Source organism: Lissotriton vulgaris, chromosome 2_1, assembly GCF_964263255.1.
Source record: "Lissotriton vulgaris chromosome 2_1, aLisVul1.2, whole genome shotgun sequence".
In the NCBI taxonomy this organism is placed as follows: Eukaryota; Metazoa; Chordata; class Amphibia; order Caudata; family Salamandridae; genus Lissotriton; species Lissotriton vulgaris.
The window spans coordinates 584,280,332-584,293,538 of NC_141687.1; the positions used below are offsets into that span (position 1 = coordinate 584,280,332).

At 48.3% G+C, this 13,207-nt stretch overlaps 1 protein-coding gene across 8 annotated transcripts in view; it reads left to right on the plus strand.

Moving 5' to 3' along the window:
- Positions 1 to 13,207, plus strand: part of CPSF7 (cleavage and polyadenylation specific factor 7) — a 218,030-nt gene that overhangs the window by 133,803 nt on the left and 71,020 nt on the right. For all 8 annotated transcript variants that reach the window (XM_086955610.1, XM_086955612.1, XM_086955617.1 and 5 more), the window contains 2 exons: positions 372 to 522; positions 2,003 to 2,146. In XM_086955610.1, the coding sequence (XP_086811736.1) occupies positions 372 to 522; positions 2,003 to 2,141 (290 nt within the window). In that variant the 3' untranslated portion in view covers positions 2,142 to 2,146. The remainder of the gene's footprint in view (positions 1 to 371; positions 523 to 2,002; positions 2,147 to 13,207) is intronic.

The following is a 13,207-nucleotide window of genomic DNA, read 5'->3' on the forward strand; positions in this document are numbered from 1 at the left end:
GAATGTGGGCCACAGCCGTCATTGATTAATTTCTCTCGTAATGTTTCCGGATATTCCTTGTCCCCTACATGTTTAATGTCTAAGTGGTTTCTTACTCTGTAACTGCCATCCCTGAATTGATATGTCTCCTTTGTCCATTCCTCTGCTTAAGTGTTTCCTCTTAATCATCCTTTGCATCTCATGTTCTCTGCTTCCTCTCATGTTCAATCGCTTTACTTTCTCATTGCCGCTTTCTCCCTTTCTATTATTTTCTTCTCTTTTTGTGCACTACTTACTGGGAAACCTACTTCTCTCTCATTCTCACTTTCATTCTCAATGTAGTTTTTATCCTCTTTTCTGCAGCTTACCCATTCTTGTTTTTCCTATTACAGGGCAGTATAGTACTGCAGCAAAAACTCTGCAGACGGCCATTGCTGTTATTAAAGAGTCTCGTGTAGCAAATGATGCACGCTGCCGTGTTCTGCTTTCGTCATTGAAGGACTGCCTGCGTGGGATTGAGGCCAAGTCAGGCACATCTTCCAGGTATGTTGACTTAATTGTTGTCTGCGCTATATTTGACTATAGGTATGTTCTTAATTGTCGCCCCTGGCTGATTGCCCCCACCTGGAGCAGGAAAAACTGCTCTAACCGCCTTTTTAGTTCCATGGCTTTGGAAAAAGTATTCCAAAGATTAGAAACTTCTCAACTTGTTGGCGTGGTGATGGTTGGTTGGAGTGATCATGGATTTAGTTTCACAGCAGCGACCAAGTTCCACCATCCCCGTATTATTGCCTTCTTTGTGTAGACCATTTTGTTTGTGACCCATCCTGAATTTAGGCATCACTGTCAGAATAACTGGTCAGAGCTTCTTGTCGCACATTATTTGTGGTCTCTAAAGAAAGGATCCTTTTGTTCAGGGTCTCTGTAGAAAGTGTTTGGATTCGGAGGCTCTGCGATTGATGCTCCTGGATATAGAAAAATTATACCAAAGATTTAGTGCTTGGTTCACAGGGTCTGGAAGGTAGAGGATCGTAGATTTCGGAGTGTCATGGATGGAAGTGTTTTGGTGTCTAGATATCTAGCATACCGGATCCTATCTTCAATGGCCTTTAGTTATAAGAGAGAGGTTCCTGGAATCATGGGCAAGAGGTTCTTGATTCACTTTTGTGGGATGGTTGTCTATGTGGTATTGTAGGAAAGAGTTCCCAACTAATGGCTCTTGGGTGAGCGTGAATCTGGGGCTTGGGAGGAGAGAATAGTAGGTCAGATCCAGCATCTGTGGTGATGGAGGGCCTAGTGTTTAAGGGCTCTGAAGTGTTGAGAATGTCTGCAGAAATTTCAAGAGCGTAGGTGCAGTAACTATGTTCTAAGAGAGCATTCTGATTCATATTTCTTGAAGATGGAGTATTCTATTTTTAGAGCTCTGGGTATAGAGGGTGTGAATTCATGATATACACGGGTGGGATCAAATGCCATGGAATCAGACTGAGGAGAAAAGACCTTTGATGCAGGGGCATTGAAGGTCAAATGGCCTGAATTGAGATGCTGTTGGTGGTGGAGGGGTTGGGGTGGTACGCAAAAAGCCTTGAGTCATGGAATGTGGGAGTTAAAGGGCCTAAGTTCAGAGGCTTTGTGGGTCAGAGGGCCTGGTTTCCTGGTCTCTGGGGGCAGAATGTACTTGATTCAGGATCCTCCAGAGTGAATTCAGATGGTGGAGCTGTGAGAATAGGATCCTGGTTTCTGAGTGCAGAGAGGATGTTGAATCTAGGGCTAGTGTACTCTAGTTTAGAAGCTTTGTTCACAAATGGGCCTTGTATTTATGGGTTATGTAGATTGACGCCTATGGATTCTCTGGTCAAAGAAAGAGTATCCACATTTATTATCCATGCCGCTATATCCTGGGGGGTCTGATTTAAGAGGCTCTACATTAATGACTCTGATACCTCCTCTTGCCCTGCACCACCAAATATTATATCCTGTTTCCTTACATTGAACTGAAAACATTGCTCTTTTTTTCATTTAGAAAAAGGCACAAGTCACGAGATCGATCTTCCAGCCGATCACGGGAGAGCAGTGGCAGGAGGCACCGGGAAGGGGTGCACACTGATGACCGACCAGAAGACTATTATGAGAGACATCGAGAGAGGGACCGGCATCGCTGAGAAACGTAAGGACTGTAAGACTGTCTTGTGACATCCCAAGTCTACAGTGCTCATTGTCATACATGTTCTCTTCCAAGGGATACTGATCAAAGTCATAAGCACAGAATAGTCCCGCCCACGTGTTGGATCCCGGAACAATAGCCAATAATATATATATATATATATATATATATATATATATATATATATATATATATACACACACATATGCAACCTGAAAAATACCATATTAGGCTCCAAAACTGCCATTATAAACATGCATGATAAACATTTACATTTGACCAAATAAAGACCTATAAGTAACCATATATGATATATGTAAAGAAGAAAACTGCCGAGTTTCTTTGAAACACACAACATTTATTTTCAAAGGTAAAAACAGGCACGATCATAGAGGCAGGTTTAGCCTAGACAGGCTGCATAGCAAACAATTGGAAAATTGGCGCTGTGCCTTTAAGACCTCCAGGAACCCCCAGGCTCCTATCATGTACCACAGTTGACAGTTAGGTCACTTCTTTTTTCAGGCTCCTTCTGTGAGGATCCTGGAGCATTGAGCTTGCCAGTTGGTGATATTTTATCACTTTTTTTCTGGTAGAAAGATAATTTTTTTGACTTAACTTGACGTCTATAGTCTAAACAAAATAGAGACGATAGCACTCCTATAAAGCAATAGTTATAACAGGGCAAAAATAAGTGGCCCCTAGTATGTGAAACTCTAGTATTTATAGAGTAAACACAGAGACATGCAATAAGATGACATTCATTGGCAATGATTCAGATATGGAGTTCTGAGATATAGTCCACTTGTTTTTTATTATCTTCAATCTTTATTCTTATGATTCCAAAGCACAGGTTATTCCAGCAGGATTAAACATCACCAACACGTGTTTCGTCCTACACAAGGACTTTTTCAAGGCTTGTAAAAAGGTGAGCTAAGCTGTCCGATGGGTATCCAAAATAGAGTGGTAAGCCAAAATTGTGGAAGAGAATAGGATGTCTAGAATTAAACGGTGAAAATTAGAATACGTGAAGTAACATTTAGCAATTTGCCGGTCCAAAGAAACAGTTACAGGGGTCACATAAGACCTAGCTAGTACGCAAGCTGCACAATTAAGTAAAAGTTGTGTAAAAGTCAGGTTCTCATGAACGAACACACGAGCATGGACCGGGATAAGTGCAATAGTAAAAGACGACAACCATGATAAGTTGAGACGCCTAAGTTAGGACTGTTACATGACCTCAATCAGACAGTATCTGGAGCGCCTATAGTCTGACTAATTCAACAATTTTTTCTGACTTTTGCCTATTTTTTGCCAGCCTTATTCAATAAGTGCCCGGCCTGTGGTAAAAAGATGGCCAAGTCAGACCCTCATTCGGTCTGTATTGCTAGTTGGCCTTCATCCCACAAGCCAGACCAATGTTACCACTGCAGCAAGTTTTCCAGAAGAACCCTTAGAGAGAGGGAGAAGATCAAGCTGCATTCCTTACAAGAGAGAGGAAAGGAAACAGTGAGTGGGTGAGAAGGGCATCATTCAAGAAAGCCCTCTTCTCCATCCTAGAGAGCGCAAAGAAAGAGGTGAAAAAAGAAGGCATCAGTCTCCTCCGTCGAGGGACAGATCGTCATTCAAGGTACCTCGGTGCTCAGAGTCAGCGTCGAAATCGCCGTCGAGACGTCAGTTGTCGCCGAGACGTCAGTTGTCGCCGAGACGTCAGTTGTCGCCGAGACGTCAGTTGTCGCCGAGACGTCAGTTGTCGCCGAGACGTCAGTTGTCGCCGAGACATCCTTCGTCGCCGAGACATCCTTCGTCGCCGAGACATCCTTCGTCGCCGAGACATCCTTCGTCGCCGAGACATCCTTCGTCGCCGAGACATCCTTCGTCGCCGAGACATCCTTCGTCGCCGAGACATCCTTCGTCGCCGAGACATCCTTCGTCGCCGAGACATCCTTCGTCGCCGAGACATCCTTCGTCGCCGAGACATCCCTCGCCGCCGAGACATCCCTCGCCGCCGAGACATCCCTCGCCGCCGAGACATCCCTCGCCGCCGAGACATCCCTCGCCGCCGAGACATCCCTCGCCGCCGAGACATCCCTCGCCGCCGAGACATCCCTCGCCGCCGAGACATCCCTCGCCGCCGAGACATCCCTCGCCGCCGAGACATCCCTCGCCACCGAGACATCCCTCGCCACCGAGACATCCCTCGCCACCGAGACAAGATGAGAAGAGACGCGTGGGCGGTCCAAGTCTGGCTCTCCTACGGCGTCAAGAGGTCAGAACTCAACGCCGAAGTTTACCGCCAAGAGACTCTGGACCGAGCCGAACTCCAAGGGCTTCGACGCGGAAGAGACCCAGCCATTCGACGTGGAGACACATGCCATTGACGCCGTCGCCGAACAGATCGACGTCTAGGAGATAGACGTCGAGATCGGAGAAAAGGCCTTCTGGGTCTAGGAGGTCGAGATCCAGGTCGACGTCTATTAGGTCTACGTCGATGATGTCGGAGATCTTAATTGTCTTCTCATCCAGCAAAGAGACCTAGGGCGACATTAAAGGACAGTTCGATGCGTGACGCCCAGGTGGTGACTTCAGGAAGTGCTTCTTCCTCCCCAGGGCTTCAGATCGTGCAGGTATCTCCAGAGCCCTCACCAGTACCGTCTCCAGTCTGGCCAACCAATAACTTGCCAAGAAGGGTAGGAGATATTAGAGAATGGAAGATCCGCAGAATTAATTTACCACAGTCTTCTTCAAGATCAAGGTCACCTTTGATTCAGTCGGTGCATTTTTCGGGGAGACACAAGCGTACCACGCCGAGAAGGTCCCCATCGGTGAGGAGACGATCATCACGCCCTCCGAGGAGTAGAGCATCACGCCATCTATCTCCTAGAAGACGAAGTTGTAGGTTTTCCACCAGGGTCGTCGGATTCCAAGGCAGACCATTCTCAGACTTTCCTCCTCTCCTCCAAGCAGAATATCACCCATCGATGATATTCTAACCTTTAATGAGATTCTCTGCCATGGGGCTGCAAAACTTCACATTGAAATGCCGGTCTCTACCACCAAGACATCAGTGATATTTGAAACCCTGCACCAAAAGTCTTCCTCCAGACCTTTGCTTCCTCTAGTGCCTGGATTGCTGGAGCCTGCTGTAAAGAAGTTTCTCACTCCAGCATCGGTGGGGGCTGCACCATCTAGGATAACAAAGAAATATAAGGCTCCTGATAATAATCCCTTCTTTCAGAGGGCTGACCCTCCACCGGACTCGGTTATTGTCTCGGCGGCACGAAAGAATCAGACAGGGGCAGCATAGACTGTGCCCCCAGACAAATACAGTAAGGCCATGGACTCTGTATTAAAGAGAATGTGCACTACATCGGCTTCCTACATGAAAGCAGCCAGCGCCTCGGCCCTGCTGGGTCGATATGATCGCTCCTTATGGGACTCCATTTCACGCTTCAAGGAGAAGCCCCCAAAAGAGGACAAACAAGACTTCCTTGAAATCCTGCATAAAGGTGGTCTAGTAGCCAATCAAGTGATCAGTGCAGGGACTGATGCTTCAGATCTAGCTGCTCATGGCTATTCTCATGGGATTTGTGCTCGACGCTCAGCTTGGCTGAGACGGATGGGTCTTAAACCTGAAGCACAACATCGGATTCTTAATCTTCCTTGCAATGGATCATCACACTTCGCATCTCGGGCCGATGATGAAATGTTTTGAATGAAAACAGAGCTTGATGCAGTTAAAGCTATGGGTCTCGAGAAGAGGAAAGACTTCAGACGACAAAACCAACAGAGGGTTCAAACCCCTCAATGGTCCTCAACAAAATCAAGGAAGGTCACAATTTTCATAGTCTTCCTAGTAGAGGAAGAGGTGGCAATTCAAGACAGTCCACACCTGCTGCCAAGCAACAGCAACAAAAGCAGTGAGTGCTTGCTTCCCCTATCTCTGTTAACCACTCCAGTGGGGGGGGGGTGTACGTTTTTACCTGGAAGAGTGTACATAAATCACACTAGACAAGTGGGTGCTGAATATTGTAAAGAATGGGTATACCAACAAATTCAAGTCCCCTCCACCTTCCAGTCCCCCATCGTTTAAATTTCTTGAGGGAAGAGATGTCTGCTCTACTCCTGAAGAACGCCATCAAGGAGGTCCCATGGCACCAACATCGACAAGGGATCTACTCCCGATACTTTTTGGTCCCAAAGAAAGGCCCAAACAGGAGTTTCGGCCTATACTAGATCTCGGACGTTTTAACAAATTCATTCGACGAGAAAAGTTCAGGATGCTGGCATTACATCAAATAATACCGCTTCTACATCAAGGAGATTGGATGTGTTCCATAGATCTTCAAGATGCTTATTTCCACATACCAATCTCTCCAAAGCATTGGAAGTTCCTATGGTTTCGCATCCAGTCAAACCACTTCCAATTTACAGTCCTGCCCTTCGGGCTGAAGTCGGCTCCTCGCACATTCTCATAGTGCATAGCGGCTTTCTTGAGGAAATGGCACATATTAGTCTACCCTTACCTAGACGACTGGCTTCTCAAGAGTGCTTCTCCCACGCTTCTGCAACAACATCTTGCGCACTGTATTCACCAGTTGCATTGGAAGGTCTGCTTGTAAAGTTCAAGAAGGCCATCCTCAATTCAAAACAGAGGATACACTATCTAGGCTCAACTCTGGACTCAGTCAACGCAAGAGTGTATCCTTCGGAGGAGAGTCTATCATCCATTCTCTTCAAGTGTCAAACTCTCTTGAGAACACCTCAGCCCACAGCCAGGCAGATCTCCTCCCTACTGGGGTCTATGGCCTCGTGTATTTTTCTAGTGCCAAATGCCAGGCTTCACATGGGACCTCCGCAGCAGACTCTGGAGGATCAGTGCTCCCAAATCTCCAATCGCTGGGAGGACAGGTTATCAATACCTCTATCAGTCCGACTCTCCATCAGATGGTGGATGCGACGGATTCATCTCATCGTGGGAGTCCCTTTTCAAGAGGACATGCCTCAACAGACTCTCGTGAATGATGCGTCCCTTTTGGGATGGGGCGTTCATATGGGATCATTACAGATCCAAGGAATGTGGTCAGAGAAAGAGCAACTATACCAGATAAACATGCTGGAACTCAGAGCTGTTCATCAAGCTCTCAAAGCGTTCTTTCCGTCAATAACATCAACCTCTCTGCTTGTTCAGACGGACAACACAACAACGATGTACTACCTGAACAAACAAGGCGGAACAAGATCCAGACCCCTGTCGCTGGAAGTACAGGCAATCTGGAAATGGCTTCTGGCACGAGATATGAGAATATCTGCAGTTAACTTGTCGGGCGTCCTCCATGTTCAAGCGGACGACCTAAGCAAGCACTTCGCAGAAGCACACAACTGGGTGCTAAAACAAAAAGTGGTACAAGACATCTTCCACAACTGGGGAACACCAGACATCCAATCTTTTTGCGGACGCCAAAAACACAAAATGCTGCGTCTTCGCCTCCAGGTACCCGCAACCATTGTCTAATGGGAATGCTCTGTAGATAGACTGGTTTGAGACATTACTCTACGCTTTTCCACAGATTCCACTTATTCCCTTGGTGATCAGGAAGCTGTACAAGTCCAAGTCAGAAATGATCCTGGTAGATCCAGATTGGCCTCTCCAGTGGTGGTATTCTGACCTTCTTCACCTATTCAAAGTACCACACAGGAGGCTGCCATGTCATCCGGATCTGCTGACCAGGGCGAGCGGCAAGGTGTTCCACCCCAACCTGCTGTCCCCGAGGTTAGCAGCATGGCTCCCGAGTTCATCCAATGCTGACATTCAGGCCTCTCACAGGACTGCATGCAGATTTTAAAGGAGGCTAGGAGAGCATCTACACGAAAGTCTTATGCTTTTAAGTAGAGGTGTTTTTTCATGTGGTGTACTGCTGAAGGTGATGACCCTATTCGAGGTCAAGAACAGGTACTGTTGCCATACCTACTCTCTTTGGCCAAAGCAAGTTTACAGTATTCCTCCATGAAAGGTCACCTGGCAGCGATAACAGCATATAGAAAGTCTCCAGCTCAGGCTTCTTTCTTTCAAATGCCAGTTGTTAAGGGTTTCCTGGAGGGTCTCAAAGTCTATCCTCCTCTTAGGTCCACATTTAGCTCCCAGGGAGGAGAAGGAGCCCTATCTAAACTAATGGGCCCCCCATTTGAGCCCATTCATAAGGATTCCCTGCAACACCTGTCATGGAAGACTGCTTTTCTCGTGGCAACCACTTCTGCGCGCAGGGTAAGCGAGATACAGGCCTTATGTTCTACAGAGCCTTATCTTGTTTTCATGCGAATAGAGTGGTGTTAAGTACTCACCAGAGGTTCCTCCCTAAGGTGGTCTCAGATTTTCACATTAACCAGTCAGTCACTCTTCCCATTTTTTTTTTTTTGGCAATCCGGACAAGCCAGCTGAGAGAGCTCTACATTCTTTAGATTTAAAGCGAGTGTTGAAATTCTACCTTGATAAAACAGTGTACGAAAGTCTGACCAACTTTTTGTGAATTTTGGTCCGTTGAATGCAGGTTTTCCTACCTCTAAACGGTCCATTTCTAGATGGATAGTCATGCATTTTGTTATCTTATCAGTTGGCACAAAAGCAGCTCCCGGGCAAGCAGAGAGCACATTCTACAAGAGGCAAAGCTGCTACAATAGCAATGCTTAGGAATGTACCAATTCATGAAATTTGTAAGGCAGCCACATGGCGTTCGGTTCATACCTTCGCACGCCATTACTGCCTTGATTCTAACACTCAGGCGGATGCTCAGTTTGGTCCAGCATCCCTGCGAAATTTGGTTGGGTAATATCTGTTGGTAAAATGTTTTGGTAGGCTGGTATTCGCCCGCAGGGTATGGGGATGGGCTTGTTAATCTATTCAGTGCTTATAATTATTGACGAGTATCCCCTGGAAAAGAAGGATAAGTTACTTACCTGTAATCCTAGTTCTCTTCCAGAGGTATACTCATCAAAGTCATAAGCAACCCTCCCTCCTCCCCGGACGAATATCAGGCCTGTATATGTACCTGTGACCCATGCTGTGATTACACTTTTATACGCCGTCCAAAAGAACTGACCTAACTGTCACCTGTGGTGCATGATGAAAGCCTGGAGGAGTTCCTGGAGGTCTTAAAGGCACAGAACCTATTTTCCAGTTGTTTTCTATGTAGCCTGTCCATGCTAAACCTGGCTCTATGATACTGCCTGTTTGTACCTTTGAAAATAAAGGTTGTGTGTTTCAAAGAAACTCTAGGCAGTTTCCTCTTTACATATATCATATATGGTGACTTCTATGTCCTTATTTGTAAAAAATATAAAAGTTTGACATGTTATAATGGCAGTTTTGGAGCCTAATTTGGTTTTTTTCAGGCTGCATATGTATATGATCTATATATATAGAGGGGTATTTACGTTGGTTCGAAACGATCCGAGTTTGGGCCCTACATGTGATAAATACCCAGCAGTCACATTCAGGAAGGCTAAATCTATGAGAAATGAACTAGTGTGTAATGCACCCACGAATCTCAAAGGTTCCACATGGCCTCAAGCCCAAAGGGGGTTCCGAAGGTGCTTTAAGTGCAAGGCCTGTAGACATGGAGTTAACACAAACTCAGTCAGGCTTCGATTCAGACACACACCATACACTATCGGAGGAAGCTAACCAATGGATGTAACTTTTCAATTGATGTACCTTCTGTAACAATGTGTAATTTGAAACGTGTGTAACTTTCTGCATGTTAAGCGCTCTGATACCTCTGGGTCGAGCCAGCGCTATATAAAACTCAAGTAAATAAATAAATACAAATGCAAGACGGAATATGCGGTCTACGTGCAAGAAAGCAGATACATAGGCAGCACCATTTACATGTCCGGATACTACAGCACCTGAGGGCAATTGCTAATTCTGACCAGGCATTAGCCTGTCGCAAGGCATATCAACTTTTGCAGCGTGAATCTTTCTGGATTCACTATGCTGTGCATTATTCTGCGGTCTTGTGGTTGGGTCCGGATTCGTAGTCTTTTCTCTCTTTTTTTTTTTTGTGTCCCAGGTGGGCGTCGGCGTCACCCTTCCTTGGGTGTATTTCCGGTGACGTCGGCATGCTTCCTGCGGAAGCTCCCATCCCTGGGCGCCATCTTCAGATTCTTTTTTCCGCGGTCGGGTCTGGATCGTTCCCGTTGGGCTCCAGACATTTTTGGAGAAAGTACTGCAAAGAGAGAAGTTCGAGAAGAAATTGAAGGAAGAAGACCAAGGAAGACTTCGCAGACCATTGGCGAAGAGAGAAGGAGAGAACGTCGAGAACTTCGACGATCATCGACGTCCACGCGGTCAGGGAGGCCTGAAACGCTTGAGGATGGACAACACGCCGTTCAAGTTCTGCCCGAATTGCAGACACAAGTACGCGCAGAAAGATCAGCACCCGGTGTGCAACCTTTGCCTACCGGTGGACCACAGAACCGAAGACTGCAACGCCTGCTCCGTCTTCGCCGCGAAGACCCTTCGTGTGAGGAAGAGTCAGAGGGTAGCACACGCCACCCTCGGAGGAAAAGCCCCGACGCCTTCGCTGTACGTCCTGGGGATGTCCTCAGAGGAAGAGGACAACGCTGCCGCCGAAGACGACAGCTACACGGTCGTAGAGACCGATTCAAAGAAGACGCCTGATAAGGTAGGAGACTCGACGTCCCACAAGAGCACGAGAGACCCTGAGTCTCGAAAGAACGAGGGCCAGACCCCGAAGGCGCCGACGCAGCGACATCTGCAGTCCGCGACCACACACAGGCCCAGCGGATCCTCGGAGAAGGAGTCCCTGGCGCCGAGAGCTGTTGAACAGCAGAAGGCTCCGAAGATCGCCTCCGAAAGGGGCCGAGCTGTTGAACAGCAGAAGGCGCAGAAGATCGTCTCCGAAAGGGACCGATCGGCGTCGAGGGAGAAAGACCCGAAAACCTTGACGACATCCAAGGACCCGAAACAAGGTTCGACGTCCAAACATTCGACGCCGGGAGTCTCGCCGCCGAGCCAGGTGACGAAGAGAGGGGCCGAGCGTTCCGAGGCCGAGAACGCGGCCGAAAGGGAAAAGAAAAGACGGCGTTTGGAGGCCGAGATGGCGAGCATCTTGCAGCGAAAAAAGGATTTCGACGCCGAGATGAGTGCCTTTACAATTCCACACAAGACCAAGCACGTTGTGCTAGATCTGGTAGAAGAGGAAGAAGAACTCGTCGACACACATGGCCCGGTCGCCGAGATGGTCGACGAACAGGGAGATGAGGAGAATCCCTACGAGGATTACGGCTATGACGAGGAGGAGGGCAGTAGGGTGGACGCCGAGTCGGCCACCTCTGACCCCAACGAACAGGATTACCTGGATATCGACACCGAGAGCCCGGAGGAGGCGGTCGACACATACCCCTCGAGGCCCTCGCCGCCTGACGACATCGGGGCATACAATTCGGCGATACAGTCTGCCGCAGCGGCATTTAAGCTAAAGCTCGACGAGGAAAAGCAGAAAGCAGACTTCCTGCTCGAGACTTTGCTCCCAACACAGACAAGGAGCCAGTTCCTCCCAATGCTCGAGAGCGTCTTGGCTCAGGGACAAGAAGCATTCAAGGAGCCTGCAACATGCAAGGCGGTAACCCCTAGAACGGAGAAAAAATACAAACACTCCACGAAGGACCCGGCCTACATTCGAGGCGAGGTCTCCGCAGACTCCATTATCACGGCCACGGCTAGGAAGAGGGCCAACGTATCCACTACCTCGGGCCCACCACCGGATAAGGAGAGCAAGAGGATGGATCTGGTGGGCAGAAGGATCGAACGGAATGCTGCGACCCACTGGCGCATGGCTAACTCCAACGCTCTTATAAACAGGCACATGTACCAGATCTTGGACGGCCTGGGACACTTGGTGAAGGACCTACCCCAGGAGGCCAGGCAGAAGGCCGAGATGTTGGTCGAAGAGGGGAAAAATGCGGCAAATTCTTGCCTTAAGACAGCCCTGGACGGAGCAGACACTGCCAGCAGGCTGATGATGATGGGTGTCACAGAAAGGAGACACGCCTGGCTCAGGATTTCAGGGTTCAAACCCGAGGTGCAGCACAGTATCCTCAACACACCGTTCAACAGCGAAACGCTCTTCGGGGCAACTGTGGACGAGAAACTCAGCCAACTCAAGAAGGATAATGAGACGGCAAGGTCTATGGGGGCGTTGCAATTCAGAGGCAACAGAAGAGGCACCCCGTCACGGAGGCCCGGCGGGAGAGGTGGAAACCAACCTGGTACATCACACCAGGCTTTCCAGCAAACGCAACAGACAGACTCACAGGGACATCAAGGTCAGCAGAAGCAGTCCTGGCAGTACCAACCAAGAGGTCAGTCCTTTCGAGGGAGAAACGGACGTGGCCAGAATAGGAGAGGGGGACAGCAGCCCTCCTCGAAGTGACTCCACAGAACTCTGGGTGCCCAGCCATGTAAAGGACCCCGGGGGGCACCACGTACCAAGGGGTCGGGACAATCAAAACACCTACGACCACATGTCACCAGTGGGAGGAAGATTGAAATTTTACCTCCAGGAATGGAGAGAAATCACATCAGACAAATGGATCCTAAACATTATCCAATTCGGGTATTGCCTGGAATTGGAGAAAAGGCCAACAAGCAGGAAACCAAGGGGAAGACCACCAGCAGGAGACCAGCTGGCGAGGCTTCAGGAAGAGGTAAAGGAACTTCTGCAAAAACAGGCCATAGAGCGAGTCCCATTCAAGGAAAGGAACAAGGGGGTCTACTCGACGTACTTCCTGGTACCAAAAGTAGACGACAAGATGAGACCCATCCTAGACCTGAGGTTCCTCAACAAATTCATAAGAACACAGAAATTCAAAATGACCTCCCTGCAGGAGGTGCTACCGCAACTGCAGGTCGGAGACTTCATGGTCACGATAGACCTCAAGGACGCCTACTTGCACATACCGATGAACAAAAAGCACAAGCATATGCTCAGGTTCACAATCGGGGGAGGCCACTACCAGTTCACAACGCTGGCCTTCGGACTCAAA